The sequence below is a fragment of the Echiichthys vipera genome (genome assembly GCF_963691815.1).
Source record: "Echiichthys vipera genome assembly, chromosome: 12".
Classification (NCBI taxonomy): domain Eukaryota; kingdom Metazoa; phylum Chordata; class Actinopteri; order Perciformes; family Trachinidae; genus Echiichthys; species Echiichthys vipera.
Genome location: NC_139837.1, coordinates 2,896,241 through 2,920,518, shown reverse-complemented (window position 1 = coordinate 2,920,518; position 24,278 = coordinate 2,896,241). Strand labels below are relative to the sequence as shown.

At 48.6% G+C, this 24,278-nt stretch overlaps 1 protein-coding gene across 4 annotated transcripts; it reads left to right on the top strand.

Moving 5' to 3' along the window:
• Window positions 1–200: 200 nt before the first annotated feature.
• rab3gap2 (RAB3 GTPase activating protein subunit 2 (non-catalytic)) lies at window positions 201–23,943 on the top strand. Of its 4 annotated transcripts, none has more exons than XM_083923796.1 (35): window positions 201–545; window positions 4,910–4,998; window positions 5,110–5,227; window positions 5,433–5,514; window positions 5,741–5,788; window positions 5,901–5,976; window positions 6,119–6,220; window positions 6,655–6,754; window positions 7,211–7,309; window positions 7,680–7,828; window positions 8,638–8,717; window positions 10,519–10,611; window positions 11,498–11,637; window positions 12,356–12,551; window positions 12,780–12,923; window positions 13,709–13,791; window positions 13,881–13,945; window positions 14,795–14,885; window positions 15,345–15,466; window positions 16,263–16,473; window positions 16,885–16,982; window positions 17,528–17,636; window positions 17,744–17,904; window positions 18,156–18,327; window positions 18,498–18,677; window positions 19,319–19,425; window positions 19,526–19,592; window positions 20,029–20,099; window positions 20,205–20,240; window positions 20,448–20,522; window positions 21,105–21,320; window positions 21,436–21,525; window positions 21,655–21,879; window positions 22,018–22,182; window positions 23,211–23,943. In XM_083923796.1, the coding sequence occupies exons 1-35, from the start codon at window positions 440–442 to the stop codon at window positions 23,361–23,363; spliced, it is 4,119 nt and encodes a 1,372-aa protein (XP_083779922.1). In that variant the 5' UTR covers window positions 201–439; the 3' UTR covers window positions 23,364–23,943. The 4 variants fall into 4 exon arrangements, with proteins under 4 accessions (XP_083779922.1, XP_083779920.1, XP_083779921.1 ...); XM_083923794.1 differs by having other exon boundaries at window positions 20,448–20,576; XM_083923795.1 differs by having other exon boundaries at window positions 16,260–16,473.
• The last annotated feature ends 335 nt before the right edge of the window (window positions 23,944–24,278 follow it).

Genomic DNA, 24,278 nt, shown 5'->3' with positions numbered 1-24,278 from the left:
CACACACATTTTCAACAATGGTGCCACGAGGGAGGGCGAGCACCCCTCCTGTGGACACCAGTGTTTGAATGTACTGAAAAAACACCTCTATTATTTTAGTTCTCATTTATAAACATTAAGCATTTTCTTACCGCTTTTATTTTGAAAATTCCGACTCAGCTCTAACCCGGAAGCACACTGATGTTATTATGCTAACGATGTGTCATCGACACGTTAGGGTGGAAACTGCAGATGTCGGGAACATAAGAGCACCAGAGCAGGTTTTAACATTTATTCAGGGGTCAGTTTAGGACAGGGGGGGTCACACCGTGTCCGTGTCCCGGCTGTCACAGAGTGAAGACAGCGGGCTACAGTGCGGAGCTGCGGGGGTCCTGTTAGCTACAGAGGCTAACTGGCTCTGTCCCTGTGTGCGTGAGTCCTGACGGGACGGGACGGAGACATGTCCTGCAGCTTACTGGAGTTTTGTCGGCTCCAAGAGCTCAAAACGGTCCGGGACTACTTGTTCCAGAGCCCGACACCCGAGCCGGCGGAGGCGCACCAGACCGGTGAGTGACCAGGTCCAGGTCCAGGACCAGGACCAGGACCAGGACCAGTATTATGTCAAACCACTGGTGCAACATAAAGACTGGTGTTCCCCATGCATAACAAGGCTTATAATGCTTTTTCAATATGATCTTTAATGTGATTTTTTGCTAAACTAAAATCTATTATGATGCCAAATCACTTGACTGTTCGTCTTTACGTTGCACAAGTGGTTTAACGTCACCGAGCTGGGAACCGTAGGGTCGCCGGTTCGAGTCCCCGTGTAGACCTTAAGTGGAGTGTGGACGGGTGGCTGTAGAGGTGCCAGTTCATCTCCTGGGCACTGCTGAGGTGCCTCTGAGCAAGGCACTGAACAATTTGGCAGTCCCCTCGCTCCGACATCTCTCCATTGATTGCACGCAGGGCCGGAGTGGGACTCATTTTCAGCCCTGGAGTTTCATACCTCAGACCGGCCCACTTTAGATCACGACCTATTATATTAAAATGATGTAATTATAACTTTACATGTTAAGCAAACAATAGCGCACTGTTCTCTAAAGCCTTGTAATTCCTACTGTAATTCTTACTATTACTTATGATCAAAAGTATAACTGGCCACTACTATCATTGGGGCAAAGAAAGTGGTTTTATTGGAACTGATGCTTGCTTGTTCACACACTAGCTCACCTGTTTCTTCCTCACCACTGGCTCCTGGCTCTGCCTCTGACTCTAAATCATAAAAATGTTCATAAATCTCGTCACAAATCTCCCCTTTTTCAAGTCAAAAATTCAAGTCAGTTTCATTATTGTAGTGCTGAATCCTCTATCATCATCAATTGCAATCTGGGTCCAATCAGCTCTCGTTTACATCTTCATGCAGTGTTTGGTTTGTTTACAGCCTGCGTGCAACGTGATTCCCGGCCAAACGTTAGCGATTGGTTATGGCAGATCCAGAGTGGCACTGGGCAGATCCAATAGTTTTAAATTTCAACAGACACCTGCCTTCCAAGTTAGTTAAAGTCTATCAATTGAGTAGGTCCAGACTCTCTGTGCAAATGAAATGAAGTACGAGTCTGGTAGGACCAGGCTAGGTCTACACCATGCTCTTCATTATCTCATCTCATCTCATCTCATCTTCATCCGCTTATCCTGGATCAGGTCTCAGGGGCAGCAGCTTTAGCAGGGGACCCCAAACTTCCCTTTCCCGGGCCACATTAACCAGCTCTAACTGGGGGATCCTGAGGCGTTCCCAGGCCAGTGTGGAGATATAATCTCTCCACCTGGTCCTGGGTCTTCCCCGAGGCCTCCTCCCAGCTGGATGTGCCTGGAACACCTCCCTAGGGAGGCGCCCAGGGGGCATCCTTACTAGATGATCCTGAACCACCTCAATATTCACTTAATGAGCAATCCTACCTGCACACTCTGGACCTGTGGGCTGATGGCTGGTGCTTGGTGATGCATCTTGTATCTGAGGGGCTACAAATCCCCTAAAGTTTGTGGCCAGTTATGTGGCGTTGCATCATAATATTATTTAAATTATGTAACGTTAGGTTAGACAGGCTATAAGAAATTATTATGCCAATTATTAGTAACATTCAGGGTTGCCACGGTATGCGGTATTACCAGTGGTTGAGGCCAACACCGAGTTATTTTGTATTATTTTTTTCCAGTAATAAAAAAAAAAATCCGGTCTTGTGTGGAACGCGGAAGACCGGTTCCACACAGCAACGCCGGTAAACAAACCCCGCGAAGCCCAATCCCTACGAGAGCTCCCCGTGCTACGGCCATCCGGAGGCGCACAGAGCTTTTGGCCGTGATATTATATATAAAATTATATTATACTATTATATGATCGTTATAAGACGCTGTCACCGAGAATTTGCGCGCTGCCAGGCGCTGTCACCGAGTGTGAGAGGAGAGTTGCCGATTTTTGCACATTTGGCTGCATCTGTCTCCAGGGCTTTTCTCTTTTTAATCCTCGCTTTTTCTGCGCCACCCTTGCTCTTTTTATTTTCCATTTTGGGTTTTTATTTTCCTTGTACATCTGTGGTTGGAGCTAGGCAAACACCACTGAAGTGTGCGGACTAGTGCACGACACGTACGTTACATCAGGCTGCGTCTGCGTCTGTGTCTTGTTGGTGGCCGTGCCCTTAACGTGCGTCCGCGTCCCAGTTTCATTGGCATGATCTAACAGACCGCCAGCTCCCTGATATGACATGGGACAGCGGTAACAGCATACACGTGATCCCCACTCCACTCAGTGCCATGACTGAACACCGGCACAAAATAAATAAAAATAATAATTGAACACCGGCCCTCGCGGCCCAAAAGTCAGACCGGCCCACCGGGAATTGTCCCGGTCCTCCCGATTAGCCACTCCGGGCCTGATTGCACGTATATAGATCCTGTGTGTGTGTGTGTGTGTGTGTGTGTGTGTGTGTGTGTGTGTGTGTGTGTGTGTGTGTGTGTGTGTGTGTGTGTGTGTAACCTGAACAATAATAATAATAACAGAGTGAAACGATTGAATTTCCCCTTGCGGGATTAATAAAAGGGACTCTTCTTCTTCCTCTTCTTCTTCTTCTTCTTCTTCTTCTTCATCTTCCTTTTCTTCCTCTTCTTCTTCTTCTTCTTCTTCTTCTTCTTTCTTCATCTTCCTCTTCCTCTTCTTCTTCTTCTTCTTCTTCATCTTCCTCTTCTTCATCTTCCTCTTCTTCTTCTTCTTCTTCCTCTTCTTCCTCTTCCTTTTCTTCCTCTTCTTCTTCTTCTTCTTCTTCTTCATCTTCCTTTTCTTCCTCTTCTTCTTCTTCTTCTTCTTCTTCTTCTTCTTCTTCTTCTTCTTCTTTCTTCATCTTCTTCTTCTTCATCTTCCTCTTCCTCTTCTTCCTCTTCTTCTTCTTCTTCTTCATCTTCCTCTTCCTCTTCCTCTTCTTCATCTTCTTCTTCTTCTTCTTCTTCATAATAGTTTTTTATTGTGGATGTTAAACAGACTTAATCCCGGTGTGACCGTGGACCGATGCATGTGTGCACAACGATAACCACAACACTAATATATTCCCACCTCTGCGTTAAAGACATTGTTGCTTAGCGACCTAAGGAGGATGCCGTTAATGTCACAGAAGAGTTCATGCATGTTGCACGAGGCCGGCACACTTCTGGTGCTCACAGGTCACTTTTAATGACGTTAAATAAACTTAACCGACGTCAAGTAACCGCCCTGTTAATGCATAACGGGTGTGTGAGTGTGTGTGGGACAGAATAGACTCATGCCTGGATGTGAGATGTGACCAAAATGCATTTTACATGAGTCCCATTGATAATAACTCATTTCCAGTGACCTCGCCGTAATAATAAAGGCAACTCATTCAACGGTTAGTTGTTGTTTTTTATAAAGAACGATGGCGAGAGCTTCATCTGTGCTCTGCAACACCACCGGGGAGGCACTGAGGAGAGATCCGTCTGCCCTTTGTGCTATGAGTCATCGCACATGAGGCACCTGAACACATCACTGCAGGATGCTCAACAAAGGAGGACACACACGCACACACACAGACACATGCGCGCACTGAAAGGTCACTTGTACTTGCTGCGCTGAGTTGCCTCAAGTCTTTATCTCACATTGATGCGTTTCGACGTACAGAACATGTCATTGCCTCAGTCTCGTCACATCGACCCCCACACACGCTCTGCACCGAGGCTAAAGGCTTTGTAGACGTCCATGGCAACAGGGATTTGCTACTTGCGCTGTCGCTTTGTCTTTTTTTTTTAAAAGTAATTTCCCCGGAGCACGACCTTCATCGGTCCTTCCCCTCCTGTCATCTTTCATTTAGTTATTCTGTGGTTGGGTAGAATATCATCACCAGCTGTCCGCTTTAACACTTCCATACACTACCGTCGCTGTGTGTTTGCTCACAATGTCAACCGACCTGACAGAAGAAGAAGAAGCAGAAGAAGAAGCAGAAGCAGAAGAAGAAGAAGCAGAAGAAGAAGAATTCCTTTATTTATCCCGCAAGAGGAAATTCAATTTTTTCACTCTGTTATTATTATTATCCAGGTTACACACACACACACACACACACACACACACACACACACACACACACACACACACACACACACACACACACACACACACACACACACACACACACACACACACACACACACACACACAGGACCTATATACATGCAACTAATGGAGAGATGTCAGAGCGAGGGGCTGTGAATGGCTCAGTGCCCCGAGCAGTTGGGGGTTCGGTGCCTTGCTCAACATCACCTCCACAGTGCCCAGGAGATGAACTGGACCTATGGACTGAGCTACTGCCCCCCCAGTTGTCACAAATCCATAACCATTGCAATGTTCTCCCCCCGTCCCTCTGTCCCCTAACAGAGAATGAGCTGTCCTGGGACACCTCTGACTGGGAGTCTTCATGGGACAGTGGAGAAACCAAAGAGGAGGGAGCCACTCCTGCCACAACGGTCTGTCTTCTTGTGTTTATTCTCTTTCTCTCTTTTCTCCCGACAACGTTCAGAGACAGCAGGGCTGCACCCCAGGCCTGTAATGAATCAAATCAAACTCTTCACCCGCAGGTGGAGGAGGAGCCCACAGGGCAGAGGGCAGCCTGGATGCAGGACTGCGTCGTGTCCCTGTCACCCTGCTCAGACCTGATGGTAGTGGCCCGCGAACAGAAGGCTGTCTTTCTCTCAGGTGGGACACACACACACACACACACACACACACACACACACACACACACACACACACACACACACACACACACACACACACACACACACACACACACACACACACACACACACACACACACACACACACACACACACACACACACACATCATCTAAGTACACAGAGGAGTTGAACATTGCCGTTAACGTTTGCTGATTCTTCCAGCTAAGTGGCGCACAGATGACAGCGGCAGGGAGGAGATGACCCTGGCTGTGTCTTGGACTGGAACCCTCAGCACCGACGAAGGGTGAGAGTCAAAGAAGAAGGGATGAAAAGAACGACACACGAGATAAAGAAGGGTCACATTTGGAAGGGAGAGTTGTTTGACAGTGGGGAATCAAACGAGACATGAGCTGATGCATAAGTGCTGCACCTAAGGGTCTTAAGAGAGAGAGAGAGAGAGAGAGAGAGAGAGAGAGATGAACAATGAACAATGAACAACATCCTACCTTGTGTGTGTTCTCTCACTACAGGGAGTGTGTGAGCAGCTCTATCTGTATACCACTGGCGAGCCAGAAGAGGTAAGAATGACTTGTGTTGGAAATAGAGGAGATGTTAACGCTTTTGTGTTTGTGTACATGACAACAGCCGTTTTTACTCTGCGTGTGTACTTGTGTGTGTGTGTGTGTGTAGGAGCTCCACAGGGCGACCCGACTGGACTTGTGTAGTAGTGGGTTTCACTTCTGGCTACGTCCGCTTCTACACAGAGGTACCTTGCCCATCTTATCTTCCTAGTTATGTACCACAATACTTTTGCATCATCAGCAGAAAGACGTGATGTCATTCAATATGGCCTTTAAATATATATAAATAGTCAAGAACAGCAGTATTAACTGTTTGTTTCTCGTCAGAACGGGGTTCTCCTCCTGGCCCAGCTGCTGCACGAGAACCCCGTATTGAGGCTCAAGTGTCGCACGTACGAGATCCCTCGTCATCCTGGAGTAACTGAGCAGGTAATGCACGCATCGCACACCATCTCATCTCGTCTTCAGCCTCTTATCCGGGGTCGGGTCTCAGGGGCAGCAGCTCCAGCAGGGGACCCCAAACTTCCCTTTCCCGGGCCACATTAACCAGCTCTAACTGGGGGATCCTGAGGCGTTCCCAGGCCAGTGTGGAGATCTAATCTCTCCACCTGGTCCTGGGTCTTCCCCGAGGCCTCCTCCCAGCTGGACGTGCCTGGAACACCTCCCTAGGGAGGCGCCCAGGGTTCATCCTTATCAGATGCCCGAATTTAAACGATTCCTTTAACTGTATAATCGAGTGTGGAGATGAATTCATTAACTTTGATCTAAACTCAACAGTCACTCACTAGCTTTTCCGGAGCTTTCCACTGACTCCCAACGCGTCATTCAGCAAACGTATAATTATTGATGTTGTCCTGTCGCAGCACGAAGAGTTGAGCATCCTCTACCCTGCTGCTCTGGTCACCATCGATGGCTTCAGCCTCTTTCAGTCTCTGCGAGCCTGCAGGAACCAGGTGGCAAGAGGTACGGCTGCTCTACTGCTGTGTGTGTAACCGTGTGTGTACATGTGTGCATCCAACTGTGTGTATTCAGTGTGTGTGAAGTATTGAGTAAAGTGTTAAATGTGTTCGTTTGAATGGTGTTAACTGGAGATGTGTTCTTCACTTGCTCGCTGGGTGGATAGGGTTTGCCACGAGGCATTCAGGTACTAATGACAATCATAAAACTACCACTGACACACACACACACACACACACACACACACACACACACACACACACACACACACACACACACACACACATGCATATTCCCATGGATGTGCTTAGTGGCCTAAACCATTACTTTCCATTATTAAAGCACAGTGCTCCAGTTTGAAATGTGGCTAAGTGCAAGACGTGCCTGCTTGCCGTAGATGATGAAACCCCCCCCAAAAAAAAAATGTTGTAATCAAACGACTGACTGTGTTTTTCCATCCAGCGGCGGCAGCAGGCAGCGACGTGATCCAGCCTCCTCCTCTGGCCTATAAGAAGTGGGGTCTGCAGGAAATGGACTCCATTGCGGACCACTGTAGTGTGGGTAAGACACTAAAGCAGGGGTGGGCAATCCTGCTCCTGGAGATCCACTGTAGGCTCTGTACTGGAAGGTTAATTGCTGTATGATGGTTGGTGTTTGTTGCTCACCCTTCTTCTGATTTAATACAACAACACAGAGGTTAGTCTCAATTAGTGTTATAACATTTTTATACAAATATGACTTACTGACCCCAAAACAAAAACTTCCTGGGGAAGCAACAAACAAAATGGACCTCTGTTATGTATGCATGTGTGTATGCGTTATAATAAATAACATTTTTATTTAAATTATAACTGAAAGAAAGTGCTGTACTCTGTTTCTTTGATTTTCTGCCCTCTCATCCCCGTTCTCTCTCCATCCCTCCTGCTGTTAGGCGTTATGACGCTGTGTGTGTTTGACCAGATGAAGAACGCGTCCATCCTGGGGGGGTTCAATGCGTCAGTCAAGGGCAACCCCCCCGCCATGAGCCAGTATGTCACTGTGGGAGCTGGGCCATACACGGGCTTTTACTACGCTGTAGAGGTGAGTGAGAGCGAGGTGGAGCATGACAGGCTGTTTGTTACCCAATGAGAGGTTACTGTACAGGCAACTTAACCGTGTATCTGTGTTAAGTAAAGTTACGCACCTACACGAATGCTGCAACTACCCTACAAGAGACATTCAGTGCGTTTACACTGGGTTAAGGGCATACCACGGTTTCACCATGTAAACATCGTACCCCGGGTAAAATCGGAGTTCTCACACCCCGGTTAACAGACCTAGAGAACTCCTTCAGTTCCCCGATCATGCATGTAAACAGCGTTCCCGGATTACTGTCGGGTTACTCGTCTGCGCATGCTCCGTGGGTTATAACTCCCCCCTCCCCACTCCGCGGCGGTGGCTTCTAACCCGGAAATAGAATAAACCAGGAAGCGAAAACAACTTGAGAAAAACAATAACAATAGAGCTTTCCCTTTAAACCGAAGGAGGACGTAGCAACGGCAACTAGCATCACTACCACGAAGACCCGTTTCGGTCGTACTTCTGTCCAAACGTCGGCCGTTTGTGATTTTGACAAAGGTGAATCGGAAAAAAGGCGTATCTCAACCAGCTGTATGCTGGCGGAGCTCCACCTACTGTATGGAGGTCGAGCTATTCCCGTCATTTTCCCATTCAACTCCCTCTATGTGGGGAACGTCATTAATCCAATCATTCCCTTTACCGGGGTAAGGCCATTTTGCGTTGACTGGTGTGCACGTAAACACAAGTGCATGTAAAAGAGTGAGCAAATGAATGCATTGTGGAGAGTAAATGCAGCTGTTTGTTGTGTCTCTCTGTCTGTTTGTCTTTAGGGAAGCTCCCAGCCTCTCCTCTCTCACGTTGCCATGGCTGTGGCCAGCAAACTCACATCCGCCCTCTTCAGTGCTGCCAGGTGCGTGCGTGCATGCGTGTAAATCTATTTTGTGTTTCTATGTTTGTATATAAGCAATATTACCGGATCTAATTCACAAGTGTACTTATAATTGAGTAGAACTTCTGTAAAACACACAGAACTTAAAGCAGTTCTTACCTTTCTTGCGTGTCGCACAGCGCTTCCCCTCTGCCTGAACTCTGACGCTCCCTCCTCCCCCGACACGTGCGGTGAGAGAGAAATGCTGCGTTCCAGTGCCATGGAAAGTCCGAAGTTTCGGACCTCCAACTAGGCAAAGTGCAAATTCAAGGGAGATCGACCTACAACGAATTCGCTATTAGGCGGTTCAACTTTGACAGCCATTCCAGTGCACTTTGCCCAGTTGGAGGTCCGAAACTACGGACTTCCCATGGCACTGGAGCGCAGCATGAGCAGGGGAAGTAAAACAGAGCGATGGGTGACGGGCAGGAAGCTCTGCAAATCATTTTTTTCGGACCAAATTAAATGATTGGTCGGACTTTTATCAGAAATCTATGAAAATTAAATAGTTTTGAGTTTTCCTGGTGGATTTCTTTTACATTTAAGTGCCGTACGTTTATTAGGAGCATCTTAAGATTACAATAGAAAAGTGGAAAAATGCCAGAAAGACGAACAATAGTGAAAGAAACGAGGTAGAGAAAATATTGGTTTGTTCTAAATGACCTGGTCATTCATCATCAGTAGTGTACGCTGTAAGAACACACTCTTTATTAGCACCTCTGTCTGGTTTGTGTCTCATTAAATCAGTCGCACACACGGTGCTGTTCATCTTCTATGTGTGGACACGTTACTGTGTTTGTACGCACAAAATACCTCACAATGGGCCTCATTCATCAATCTTGCGTGGAAATGGGCGCAGATCTGAGCGCAGAATCGGTCGTAGGACAGGACCCACGTGTGATTTATGAAACATTTGTACCTGACCAATCTCAGCGTACGAATGAGCGGGCTTTGATAAATGCGGCGGCTGATTTTGATTGTCATTAACACGTTACGCCCTTAAACATTCCTGGTTCGAGGCCTCGCCCACTGAGGTCAAACACGGAGAGGAAGAACGCTGGTAAGAAAAGACACTTTTCCGACACACAGATCGGCTCCTGACATCCGACATGGAGCAAAATAAAGATGCTTTTTGTCTTAAGAGTGGAATAAAAGGGGCCCATCATAAAAACGCTGTATGGAAAAGAATAACGGAGGCAGTCAACCCGAAGCAGCGCTCCACTGTGACCCGTGTGCGTGTGTGCACTGTTGAACCTGCGCTCCTGCTCTGTAGCAGGGTTTGCCAGCAGGGTTATTAGGTATTTCGTTAGACCTTTGTCACCTAGAAGAACCATACCTAAATGTTAATCATCTAATACCTTGTTTGATTTAATGCAATTTATCGAGGGTAGCCACCAACCGAGGAGATGACTTTGGCTCTGCAGTGCGCTCACAAAAACTAACAACCACATTTCAGTTGCTGTAGAAGATTGTTTGAAAGGCCTAATAGGGTTTTCCAGTGGTTTCCTGCACGGACATTCATTTGAAGACAGGATGCAGCACTGTTGAACACCCTGCTGCTGCTGCTGCAACAACAGCACAAAGAAGCCCGATCAATACTGTGAATCAGAGCCTGTCATCGGCTCAGTCCATACAGGGAAGGATTGTGTTCACCCTCCCCCTGGGTCTCCTTTCACTCTCCTTCTAGTGTGTCTCTGTATGTCAGTCGCCTCCTCTCTTTTATGACTTCCTTTCCCTTAATCCTCTCTTTTTCATCACTCTCTCCTGCCGTTTTCCCTCTCAGCGGGTGGTTAGGTTGGAACAAGCACAAGAACGAAGAGGAGGCCGTTCAGAAACAGAAGCCCAAGGTGGAGCCCGCGACACCTCTGGGGATCAGGTACCAAGCACCAGAACTCAACGCGAATGCAGCAGCGCCCGACTGTGCCTTAGTGATATTGGCGATATGAAGCTTGCTGATGCCCACACACACACACACACACACACACACACACACACACACACACACACACACACACACACACACCTCCTCCTCCATTTCTCTTAAATGTCCTAAATCCGCCACATGAAGTTGTTAAATTGTTCAAGTCGTCCCTCAGAGTGTCAGGTGCTCAGCCCCTGGACTTGTTTTACACCTGTCAGCTGCTTTAACCCAGAATTATTTATTCATTGTTTATATCTGGGCGGCTGTGGATTAGTGGGTCGTCCACCATTAGAGAGATATGCGGTTTGATCCCCAGCTCCCCCTGTCTGCACGTCGAAGTGCTGTGCATGGGTGTGTGAATGTGGTGTGAATGGTTAGATTAGATGGTGTGTAGATGTCCACTGCCATCAGTGTGAATGTGTGAATGTGACAAGTAGTGTTAAAGCGCCAGAAGACTAGAAAGGCGCTATATATATATATATATATATATATAAGTACAAGTCCGTTTACCATCTGCAACTGTTTATCGTTGTGTGCAAAACTAATGCCACTGTGCAGAACCCCACTTTACCCACATTACACTTTTTATTTCAGCACTATTTTTCATGTAAACTTGTGTGTATAGAGTATTTTAGTACATCTATTTCACGTATTTCCACATATCACTATTATGGTAATATAGTACACATGTTTTATTTTTATTTCTTGCTTATTTTGACATTTACAAGTTGGTATTTACTGCAGCAGAATGTCTATATTCATTATTTCTATGCATCGTTATGATCTCTATTTTATTTATAAGAACAGAGCAAATTTTCGATTCTATACCTCTTCTGCCCAGATATGGTCTCCCCGACTCCCGTCGCCACGGCGAGTCCATCTGTCTGTCCCCCTGCAACACGCTGGCTGGAGTGACGGATGACTTCGGGCGAGTCACGCTGCTGGACTTGGCCAGGGGCATCGCCATCCGCATGTGGAAAGGTGAGCAGAGAGAAAAGAAGTGAATAATGTTGAGGTTCTGTAAAGGATTGAATAGGTAGCTAGGTAGATAGGTCACATGTCAGAAGTATTCATGCGGCCTAAGGGCGCCCTCCCACTGTGCCTCCGTCCCGTGCCCCGTGCTTTAGGGTCCTTGTCCCCCCCTCCAGGCCCGTTTGTACTCACACTACCTGGGCCTCGGAGAATGCTTCTTGCTGCCTATACGTCATCACGCCGTAACACGTCACACGCATTGATGATGTCATGGCGATGCGTGGCTTTGTTTCCAGATCTTTCCGTAGACCTCGGAGGTTTTGTGCGTCTTGTCGACTGTTTTTGAATCTTTTCATCGACCAAATCTGCAGTAAACACTCCACCTCCGCATCACACCCACGTCCCAACAGGCGCACAGGAAATGACCTCAGAGCCGCCGTAGGCCTCGTGCTCGTACACGTGCACACATACTTTACAAAAGCCCACCTCTCCCAAACGGGCCGTGGTCGGACTGCACTCACACTGGTCAAAGGAACTAGACTTTACCCGTGAAACCTGTTTGGGCACGGTACGGATGGACAGTGTGAGTGCGCCCTTAGAGCACAGAACGTCGAACCCTTACGTTAAACATCCACAGCCACTGTTCCCTTTTTAAATCAGTTGTGATGCTGAGTCGTGCGTTCAGCTTGAAAGTGGTTTCCCATGTCCCTGTAATGTGAATCTGCAGGTTACCGAGATGCACAGCTGGGTTGGCTGCAGGTTCCAGAGGAGCGGGGTGATCGGGATTTCTCCCCCTCTGCCTCCCTTCCCAGGCGCCATGCTTTGTTCCTGGTCATCTACGCACCGCGCAGGGGGATCCTGGAGGTGTGGGCGATGCAGCAGGGACCTCGAGTCGGAGCCTTCACTGTGGGCAAACACTGCAGGTAAACACACTTACAAACCAGGGTTCGTCAACAGCATCACAAACAAAGAAACACCTGTGCATTTTCATATACAGCATACTCACAGAAGCATATACTATACTCTAAGACACGTTATGGTAGGCAAACTGGGGAATAACACAAGATCAAATACATGTCAGATATTGAAAGTGTGTGTGTGTGTGTGTGTGTGTGTGTGTGTGTGTGTGGTGTGTGTGTGTGCACTTCCAGGTTGCTGTATGCTGGCTACCGTCTGATGGGGGTGAACAGTGTAACCAGTCAGGGCTGGCGGCTCCACACCCAGCAGGTGTGTCTGCTGGATCCCATCACAGGAGCTTTGAGAACAGTGAACATTCCCTTCCACCTGGCCCTCAGGTTGGTACACAAACACACACACACACACACACACACACACACACACACACACACACACACATTACAGATACTGTTTGAAGAAACAGCACATTTAAAGATGAGATTAGCTTTATGAATCCTTTGCCACAAGAAAAAACACATACATGACATACAATACATACAGTTCCATTGCAGAGCTGCTTCGACATGATTCAATAATTCAGACATTATATACGACAGAGTACCCAACAAAAGAGAGTAGACCTAAATGAATAGATGAATAAACACCTCCAGAAGTTAAAAGTAACAAGCAACCGTTAGTTAGCTATCGTTGTTAAAAAATCTGACTGACTCTGAGGTCAGAGGTCAAGGTCACTGTGACCTCCGCTTTGTCCCATTCTTGTGAACGCCTCGAGTGAAAGTCTTCAAATGTGGAAAATGCAAATATCGACTTGGACTCAAAGACGAACTGACTCACATTTGGAGGACAAAATCACAAAACACGTTTTTAGCCACAACCCAAGAATAGCAACATTTCACTGAAATGTCTAACAGGAAGTGATGAAGTTTCTATCCCAAAGGTCGACTACATTGTGACATCACGATGTTCCTGTGCATTATTCAACACCATAGCTCAGGAGCAGAAGGGGAGACATCACCTTCAAAAGTCCTCATACTCTTAAAACAGTTTACCTCCAAGGGTTCATCTTAGGCTGCAGTATTTTGTCCCTGGTCTACAAGTTATTACATACAAGGGCTGCCAGCAATCATCCCAACCCCGTCTTTCTCTGTCGTCTCCATTTCAGTGACAAGAAGAGCGAGCGAGCCAAAGACATGCACCTGTTAAAAAGACTGACGACTATACTGAGGAGCAGAGGGGTGGAGCCCGGTAAGAGACACCAGAGCGAGAGCCCAGTGTATGAGATGTAGATGTAGATGTAGATGTTCTCTCTGTGCTCACTTCTCTTTTCTCTTTAGATCTTTTGGAGAGCGAAGCCAAAAGTGTGCTGTTGGATATCAAACACCCCGCCATCAAGAAGCAGGTAGACACAAAGAGACAGTTGCATCACACATGACTGCAGTCCGATAGAGTCATCCTGTCACTGTTTACTTTAGAGCAAGTCAAACACGGGATGAACCCAAATCTCCTTCAGTTAAATCAAGAAAAGACTGAGATCATTGCTTTTGACACTAAAGAGAAAAGGGTTGCTGTCAGTGACACCTCGAGTCACTGTCTTTAGAAACTAAAGACCAAGTCTGAAACCTTGGTCTGCTGATAGACTCAGGGCGCACTCACACTGTCCATCCGTACCGTGCCCAAGCACGCTTCACAGCTAAAGTCTGGTTCCTTTGACCAGTGTGAGTGCAACCGCTTGCTGGTCACCGCCCGTTTGGGAGAGGTGGGCTTTTGTAAAGCACGTTTGCACATGTACGAGCACAAGCGTGCGCACGTGTACGAGCCCTACGGCGGTTCTTAGCACTCCCACTGTGCGTCCGTCCCGTGCCCCGTGCTTTAGGGTCCTTGTCCCCCCCTCCAGGCCGGTTTGTACTCACAATACCTGGGCCTCAGTGAATGCTTCTTGCTGCCTATACGTCATCACGCCGTAACACGTCACATGAAAATGACCTCAGAACCACCGTAGGCCTCGTACATGTAAAAACGTGCTTTACAAAAGCCAACCTCTCCCAAACGGGCCGTGCACTCACACTGGTCAAAGGAACTAGACTTTAGTAAAACCTGTTTGTTGGGCATGGTACGGATGGACAGTGTGAGTGCGCCCTGAGTTGCCTGGGTATGAAATGCGCTGTATAAATAAAGATGCCTCGCCTAATAGAGAGGCCTGTTGTCTGTGCGGTTCATCTCTAACTGCGGTCTCCACGCTCCCTTTCAGGCTTTGGAGTCTCTGCTGTCAAATAAGAACGCTCCCGTCTCATGTCTCACCAACGTCACATGCGCCTTATACGACAGTCTGAAGCAACAAGGTAAAGTATAACGTTGATTATTAAGAGAAAATATCAAACAATGTCATATTTAGAGAAAAGAAACCTCTGCACGTGTGTTATGCACTCTTTATGTAAGATGGGGGCTTTGCCTTTGTATCAGACGTCTGAGGATCACAAGCATTGACATCCTACTATCCGGCGCTGTTTGGTTCGTTGAGGCAGCTCATTTATGTGTGTGTATGTTGAAGTGTCACGTCGCTGCTCATATACTTTATAAATGTCAGGAATGCAGAAGCGTTGTGGTAAATAAATATTTCAGCAGTAAGCGGACAGTGTGCAGGACCTCTAAGATACAACATTAACAGTGTCATGAACGAGTTACTCAGCTAAATGGCTTAAATGTTAAGTAATATTCTGTAGCCTACATATGACATGTATGGCAGTGTTTGTCTTTTTATGTACTGTGTGTGTGTGTGTGTGTGTGTGTGTGCGTTACAGACCCTGAGGAAGTGGATCCAGCGTTACTGCAGCTCTGCTCCTCACAGCAAAAGCTGCTGCAGCTCTTCACCGACATCCAGGAGCTGCACTCTGCTGCAGACGTGGAGGCCTGCTCTCAGAGTGTGAGAGAGGACACACACACACATACACGCACGCATACACACATACACGCACGCATACACACACACACAGACGCACACACACACACACACACACACACACACAGACGCACGCACTCATACACACACACAGACGCACACACACACACACACACACACAGACACACACACGCACGCACACACACAGATACACACAGACACGCACACATACACACGCACGCACGCACGCACGCACGCATACACACAGGCAAACAGACATACAGGCACATGCAAGCACGCACGCACGCACACAGATACACGCATGCACACACACAGACAGACAGACACACGCACAGACAGACAGACACACAGGCACACACACAGGCACACACATATGCACGCAGACGCACGCACAGACACGCACACACGCACACACACACACAGACATGCATGCACCCACACACAGACACACACACACACACACGCATACAGGCACACACAAACACACACGCACACACACATAGGCAAACACACATAGACAAGCACACACACACACAGAGGCACACATACACACACAGACACAGTCACACACAGACACACACGCATACACACACACACACAGACACACACACGCACGTATACATACACAGACGCACAGACACACACAGACACATACACGCACACACACACGCGCACACACACCACACACACAGAAAGCTTGTTAATGATCCCCACATTAATATCCTCCAGCTGTAAAACTACATGGTGATTAAAATGACTCTACCATAAATAGCACTCACATGTTCTCCCCGCGCAGCAGGACTCCCTGGAAGGCATAGAGGAAGACTTGTCCCGCGTCCGTCCGACCCTGCAACGCTACGCCCAGCTCACCTTGAGACCCAGCGTGTCCTTCGCCCAGGACTCCCCTGACCTGCCCCTGTCCGCCCAAGCCTTTCTCTCTCAGATGGAGGTCACCGAGGACGAGCAGCTGAGGGTGATCCGCGGCTCGGACACCGAGTGGAATCAGCTTGGTATGGCAACTTACGTGTGCACATTGTATGCCGTGATCTTTGCACATTCACCCGAACAGAAACCATGACACAATCAATCAGTGTGTATGATGCTATACAGAGTAATATATATACCGGTAGATGATTCGCTCTCGTTGTCGATATTTTGTTCTGCTTCTGCGGGACGTGAATATTGCGTCAGTAAATTACAGCGCACCGTCCCGTCTCGTGCAGCGGCTCGTCCAGGCGCTCTCCACATGGTTCTGACGTTCGTACGGTTAAGCACTCCTCAGTTGTATATGGCAGGAAAAAAAACGCAAAATAACGCGTGTGGGATTCACATAAATCCCAAGTCGGGGAAATAAATGCAAGTGACCCTTTTGATATCCATGAATCCCAGTGACGGACGTTCCTCTTGTGTGTCCTTTGCAGGGAACTTCATGTTCTGGGGTTGTCTGTGTGGAAAGAGTCCACTCCATAAAGTCTGTGACACACTTCAGCAGGCCGGCATCAGTCCACAGCAGCTACTGGTAAGATGGAGGAGAAGACATGAAGAAGAAGAAGCCGCTGATGAATGTCACAGTGATGTGGCGTTTTTGTTATTTCATATTTAATCATCTGGGGTTTGGAAAAGGCCTGTGTCCTATTGCCTCAAATAACTCATGTGAAGGAATGAGAATGACTTTGTCTGATAGTGTGGTGATTAGCACCGTCGCCTCACAGCGAGAGGGTTCCTGGTTTGAATCCCGGCTGGGGCCCTTCTGTGTGGAGTTTGCATGTTGTCCCCGTGTCTGCGTGGGTTTTCTCCGGGTTCTCCGGTTTCCTCCCACAGTCCAAAGACGTGCAGGTGTTCGGTTCATTGATGACTCTAAATCACCCGTAGGTGTGAATGGTTGTCTGTCTCTGTTCGTCTCTATGTGTCCTGTGATAGACTGGCGTCCTGTCCAGGGTGGACCCCGCCTCACGCCCAATGTCAGCTGGGATCGGCTCCAGCCCCCCCGCGACCCCGACAGGGACAAGCGGTTGAAGATGAATGAATGATTGCATTTTCACACCGTCTTTCTCTCTCTCTCAGTCTCTGCTGCTAAGTGTGTGGTTGCAAAGAGAGAAGGAGGTGCTGCAGCGTCCAGAAGAAACCGTTCTACATCTACACACGCTGCTCATCGCCCTTAGCAACATGAAAGGTATATGCTTGTGCCAGCGTGTGCTCACTCGTTTGTGTCTTTCCACATCTGAGAGCGTGTTAAAAAGGATGAAAAGAGCCGTCATCGCGTCTGCTTCCTCTCTCCAGGGGCCGTCGAGGAGTCATGGGACCCCCAGTCCATCTCTCCCTGGTGGCAGCAAGTGCGCTCCACATGCATCCAGTCCCACAACGCGGCCGCCGCTCTGCTGGCTGCCCTGGTGGCACACCGAGGCGCTAAGACCAGCATCACAAGCCGGGCGGACAGCAAGGTAGGGAAGACTCTCTCTCACACACACACACAGATGACATGAGTGCACTCATCAGGCAGTGCTTTGAAAAATGAAATTATGGCGAACAAGAATGGTTTAGTCCACAGTTTGTGTAGCTATGTGTTGTGAAAGTGTGTAGTTGGTGCTTCCTCACCTTCTTCAGCAGCTGAGGAAGTTCAAACAATACGCATAATATCAACCACTAAACCCACACTCACACTCAGCCCGTGTAATGTCTTTGCGTGTGACAGTTGACAGAGTGGGAGGCGGTGTCCTTAGAGCTGGAGCAGTGGGTGGTGTGTGTTCGCCAGCTGGAGGACGTGCTGGTGCTCCAGACTCTGCTGTTGGCGCCCTCTCCTCAGGGAGCAGCAGGGGGCGCTGCGGCACAGTGCTCCATCAAAATGCTGCAGGAGGGAGGCACAGGTAAGCTCGACAGAAGAGGAAGAATCCTATTATTTCTGTCTCACACTTCCCTCATATAGTTTTTTGTCAGTTATTCCTTTCTTCTTTCCATCAGTATCAGTTTTCTGGTCGAGGCTACGTAACACAGGTTCTGTTATTCAGTTGTTTTCTTTCCCCGTCTTCCCCTAAAGGTGGCATCGCCGACAGCGTCTCCAAGTGGGTGTTCAGGCACAACTTGGCCCCCGAGCGACTGAAGGAAGTTCTCCAAAAGAGAGACGATGGAGATACGGATGAAAAACCGGAGCAGAAGGCTGGAGAAGAAGGAGAGAAACCGGAGGAGAGGAGCCAGGAGGACACAGACAGGACAGCAGGTCAGGACTCAGGCCTGTGTGTGTGTGTGTGTGTGTGTGTGTGTGTGTGTGTGTGTGTGTGTGTGTGTGTGTGTGTGTGTGTGTGTGTGTGTGTGTGTGTGTGTGTGTGTGTGTGTGTGTGTGTGTGTGTGTGTGTGTGTGTGTGTGTGTGTGTGTGTGTGTGTGTGTGTGTGTGTGTGTGTGTGTGTGTGTGTGTGTGTGTGTGTGTGTGTGTGTGTGTGTGTGGGAGACTGAGAGAGACGAGGTGTGTGTGTGTGTGTGGGAGACTGAGAGAGACGAGGTGTGTGTGTGTGTGTGTGTGTGGGAGACTGAGAGAGACGAGGTGTGTGTGTGTGTGTGTGTGGGAGACTGAGAGAGACGAGGTGTGTGTGTGTGTGGGAGACTGAGAGAGACGAGGTGTGTGTGTATGTGTGGGAGACTGAGAGAGACGAGGTGTGTGTGTGTGTGTGTTGTAATCGTGTAACTCGAGTAATTGTTTGAGCCCTACTGTTAATGCTGTTGATAACCTGTGTAGACTCAGAGAGCATTACTTACGTCATTAGTGCCCCAGTACACACTGTGTATGTCACGGAGCCGCTCAAGTGTGTCTGTGTGTGTGCGTGTGTGCGCTCGAGTCAAACGCTGTCCTCTGTGTGTTCCAGAGCTCTTGGTGGCGGTGTGCCAGCGGTTCCCACACTCCCTCTCGCCCGACTTGCTCTTTGCCCACTGCTGCTGGGAGTATGTGGTGCAGTGGAACAAAGACCCTGAGGTGCACACACTCATTACATGTGGATAGTATCACCAAAGGTTTTCATGAATCCAGGAAACGTTATTCCTAAATCCGGACTCACACCTGCGTCTCTTTTCAGGAGGGCCGACACTTGTGGTGGGCTGTGGAACATTTGAAGCTGGTCTCCAGTCCGCATATCCAACTGGGTGCGTATTATTATTTATTTTTCTTACATAGATTGTATGCAAGTATTTGGGAGGTGTTCCAGGCACGTCCAGCTGGGAGGAGGCCTCGGGGAAGACCCAGGACCAGGTGGAGAGATTAGATCTCCACACTGGCCTGGGAACGCCTCAGGATCCCCCAGTTAGAGCTGGTTAATGTGGCCCGGGAAAGGGAAGTTTGGGGTCCCCTGCTAAAGCTGCTGCCCCTGAGACCTGATCCAGGATCAGAGGCTGAAGATGAGATGAGATGTCTAATCTAATGATGATGATCTGTAATTGTGCGAAAGGGAAATCGTCTTCAGTTGTGTGTCAAATAACGGCTCCAACACGTCCTCCATGTGAAGTGTCAGTGTCCCCGATCTCCAAGCGGGTGCCTTCTGAAAAACGACGTGGTGTTTGACGTTCCACTCTTCCTCCTCAGGTATCTCTGCGATGATGTGGAGCACGTTCATCGTCAAGCGTTTCTCCGCTGCAGCCTTCCTCATGGAGAAGGTGAGTCACCCACGCACAGTGTGCAGTAAGACTGTGTGTGTCTGAGGGAAGGCGTGGGTGAGTCCGTGAGGCGATATCTAAAATGTCTGCTCTCCTTTCTCCGAGGTGGGGAAAGCACCCAAAGATCGCTTGTGTCGACGGGTGAGTACACGTCTCAGTACAAATTCTAAAAGTTCACCCTATAATGTGACGGTTACGGGCTTACGGGTAATGTCCAGATGATTTCAGACGTGTGAACGGGGCTCTATATTACAATATATGATGCCAGCTTTGGTATATGATAGATTTATTTAAGTATAATCCCAGTATTAAGATGCAAACGTTGAGGAGGAGTGTTTGTGTGTGCAGGACGTCGGGATGGGAGACAAAGCCATGACCTCGTTTCTGGGCTGCTGCGTCCAGCTGCTGCAGATCCTCATGGAGGTGACTGGAGTGTTGGTTAAGAATCAGAGCCCTTTGTCTTTTATAGATTACGATGTAAGTAAAGAGGAAAACAAAGAGCATGGAGGAGCCTATCACTACCACGACTAACCGCACCTGTACTCGCTGTGCATTTGATGCTTTAGCTCAGTAGCTCGCTGCTAGCGATACGAATGTGTGTCTGATGTTGTTGCTCCACAAAATAGTTCAGTCACTATTTTCGTTGTACGTTGCATTCTGGTCCAAGATTGGCCTGCAAGCTAGTTGTGATGTCACAACCCTCGCTTGTATACACACACACACACACACACACACACACACACACACACACTAAAATGGGATTTCAGGTGAACGCAGACAAAATTCGCCCCTTCAGCAGTTGAATGTGAAAATGGCTTTCTACACATGCATGATCCTGCACAGTGAAGCCCACACATCACAGTGACGTACCATAAGCACATCCACGTCCCCAGGAGTGAAGATGGACATGCGTTTGTGTTCTGCACTTGACCTTGAATCACCCTGTTCTTTCCAGGGACACAAGCCTTTCTCCTTCACCGTGTCCTCTGTTGCTTTGTCACGCAGGCGGACTCAGCAGTGGAGGAGGTGTCTGCTCCGGAGCTGTCTGTGGAGGAGGTGTGGTGCGGGGCAGAGGGCCCTGCCTCCCTGGCCGAGCTCGCCCTGGAGCAGAAAGGCGTCCACTATCCCCTGGTGCAGCACCACTGCCTGTTAGCCTCCCTGCTACACGCTGCTATGACCTTCAGTCTGAAGGTCAAACCACTCTGCCTGTTTGACAGCAAGGTGAGGACACGGACTGACATGTCAGCCTCCTTTTAAAAAAAATAAAAATAAAAACCTACACACTGTAGTCTTGATCTATCTGTGTGTGTGCGTGCGTGCGTGTGTGTTGTCCCAGGGTAAGAATGCTTTCTTCAGAGATCTGACGACCATCCAGCTGATGCCCAGTGGAGACATGGACCCGGGCTTGGTCTCGGTGCGACAAGAGGTGAGAGCTGGATTCACATCTTCAGGTCAATGAGAAAATAAAGATCTTGAATCAAACGGCCCGTTGTTCGATCTCCTGTTCGGTCTCCGTAACCACTGTCTCAGCTGGGTTTCCCATGTTCCCACTCAGTTCCTCCTCCGCGTGCTGACCTCCTGGGTGCAGGCTATAGATGATCCTTCCAGCTCAGCCTCCGGCCCCAGCTCTCCACCTCTACCCTCTAGTGGCCCCAAGGCCGACTGGTGGCCCTCACTGTGTCTGGAGCTGGGCTCCCTGCTGCAGGTCAACCCGGACATCCTGAGACGGCACCTCGTCTGCGAGCTCTATAACCAGGGCCTGGACCTCCGGGCTGAAGAGGTAAAGGAAACCATGCTTTTCTTTGTGTGAAGGAGAAGCTAAAAAAAGACATGATACTGCTTCTTGTTAACCCTTTATGACCACAGTGCTTACTAACTCTTACAATGTCCTGCTCTGGTTCCTCCTCTCATCGCCCAGGTGATGTTAGAGGTGGAGGATAAGGACGTGCTGGGCTCCCAGCTGCTGGTGCTGACCGGTCAAAGGCTGAGTTACTCACTGCTCCACAGCCAGAGCCAGACGCAGGCTGCCATGGAGCTGCTGGCCCGCCTGCCCCCCACCCTCTGCACGTGGCTCAAGGCTATGGTGAGACACCGAAACAATGCCATCTCATACACTCAAAGAAACAGATTATATACGGGTTGAGTAACCAGTACTCCGGTTTCTCAAACACCATGTAAACACAATTTGAGTTTTCATACGCCGGTTAACTGACCTAGATTACTCCTTTAGTAAAAACCAGTATTCATGCATATACACAGTGTACCCAGAGTATGATCCGGGCACACGCCTGTGCATGCTGCGTGGGTTATAACTGCCCCTCCCCACAATGCACCAGTGGTTTTTGACCTGGAAATACAATAAACCAGGAAGAAATGGCGCCAAAAACGTGATTTAACAAAACAACAACGCGAGCGTGTCCTTTAAACCAACGATGACTTCACAAGTAACATCATTACCAAAAAGACCCGTTTAGGTCCTAATTCTGTCCAAAAGTCGGCCATTTTCCCCCCACTCTCCAAGTTATTGTGATTTTGACCAAGGTGAACCTGGCGGCGCCACCTACAGAACCAGAGGTGGAGTTACTCCCTCCTTTCCCATTCTCCCCCACTCATGTGTACGCGGTGAACTCCAACAATCTACTTATTCCCATAACCGGGGAAAGACCATTTCCTGGTTGTTGCCGTGCATGTGACAACATTTCATACACAGGTTCTTAGAAGCTAGATGCATTTATATAACCAGCGTTTTTCATTACTGGCTTCAGCAGATAAAGACTCAAAGACCCGACAGACAAAGGTTTCTCATGATTCTCTCTGTGACCTTTTTGCATGTGTAAGTGTTTTTGCATGTTTAAGTAGTAAAGTCAACAGGAAGAGGTTAAAGGTCAACCAGTCTCAAATCCACCGATGACCCGTTTGCATAAATACATTTGCAAAAGAAGCGAGACCCGATCCTAAGGGGGACCCAGTACAGTCAGACAAGACCCAAACATACTCCGTTCACAAACATTATGGACCCAAATACCCAAACTCCAGCAGCAGCACGATTGCGCTTTCACTGTGAACACGTCCCGCAATGTAACGTTTACAATGGCTTGTGTGATACCGCAGGACCCCGGTGAGCTGCGGTGCCCCCTGGTGCCCCTGCCCCAGACCAGCAGGCTGGTCGGCCGCCTGGTCGAGATCCTGCCGGAGAACCACGCCCAGTACAGCCTGGCCCTGCACCTCCTGGAGGCTGTGGAGGCCCTCAGCACGGAGGACTGACCCTGAGAGCGAGCGAGGGAGGGAGGGAGGGGGGCTCGGTCACAGACGGACGGAGAGATGAGAGGTACACCTGAACAATGTCCGCACCACTGTCCTGACGTGCACTCGCACACAGCGCTCAACAAAGACACAGATGATTAACGTAGAAGCCTTCTCACCCTCTTTGGTTGTCGTCACGGAGATTCTGTGTTTTGTCTTTCATGTTAATATGATAACGATAAACAGTGGATACCGTAGGCTTTTAACTCTTTTTTTTAATCCATATTTTTGAGCATGTAACATAAATATTAGTGTTGTCTTGGCGATAGGTTAATGAGACGTTGTTAAGGAGTGTCTGTTCTTTGTTCTTCACCTTCATTTTCAACCTGATGAGCTTCAGAACCCCGGCGTCAGTGTGTGGGTGTCGCGAGTGCCAAATCAGAGCCCCCCACTCACAGACGAGAGATGTATCATAAAAAATATATACCAACCTTATTTTGTATTTATATATGCGGACAGTGCTGTGCTAGCCGTGCCTGTACGCCTCCTGTTCTGCGGTCTGTTCAGCTGCACTACAGAATAAAGAGGTTTCTCAAAAGCTCCCATGTTGTGTGTGTGTGTGTGTTGAGATATCGGAGCGTTAGCGGCTACGTGTTTAACTCTGCTGACACGCGTAACACATTTATCACAGGGCGACTGTGGCTCAGTCACAGAGTGGGTCGTCCTCCACTCGAGAGATTGGTGGTTTGATTCCCAGCTCCCCCGGTCCACATGTCAAAGTGTCCTTCGGCGAGACACTGAACCCTGTATTGCTCCTCGTGCTGTGCATGGGTGTGTAAATGTGATGTGAATGGTTAGATTAGATGGTCTGTAGATGTCCATCAGTGTGAATGTCTGTGTGAATGTGACAAACACTGTGAAAGCGCCCTGAGTAGT

What these genes read in the sequence shown, in the direction of transcription:
- rab3gap2 (XM_083923793.1), top strand. Translation starts at nt 440, where the DNA reads ATGTCCTGCAGCTTACTGGAGTTTTGTCGGCTCCAAGAGCTCAAAACG. An exon ending in GGCGGAGGCGCACCAGACCG is followed by an intron (nt 546 to 4,909) that starts GTGAGTGACCAG and finishes GTCCCCTAACAG; the next exon opens with AGAATGAGCTGTCCTGGGAC. An exon ending in CAAGCCGGGCGGACAGCAAG is followed by an intron (nt 17,905 to 18,155) that starts GTAGGGAAGACT and finishes TGCGTGTGACAG; the next exon opens with TTGACAGAGTGGGAGGCGGT.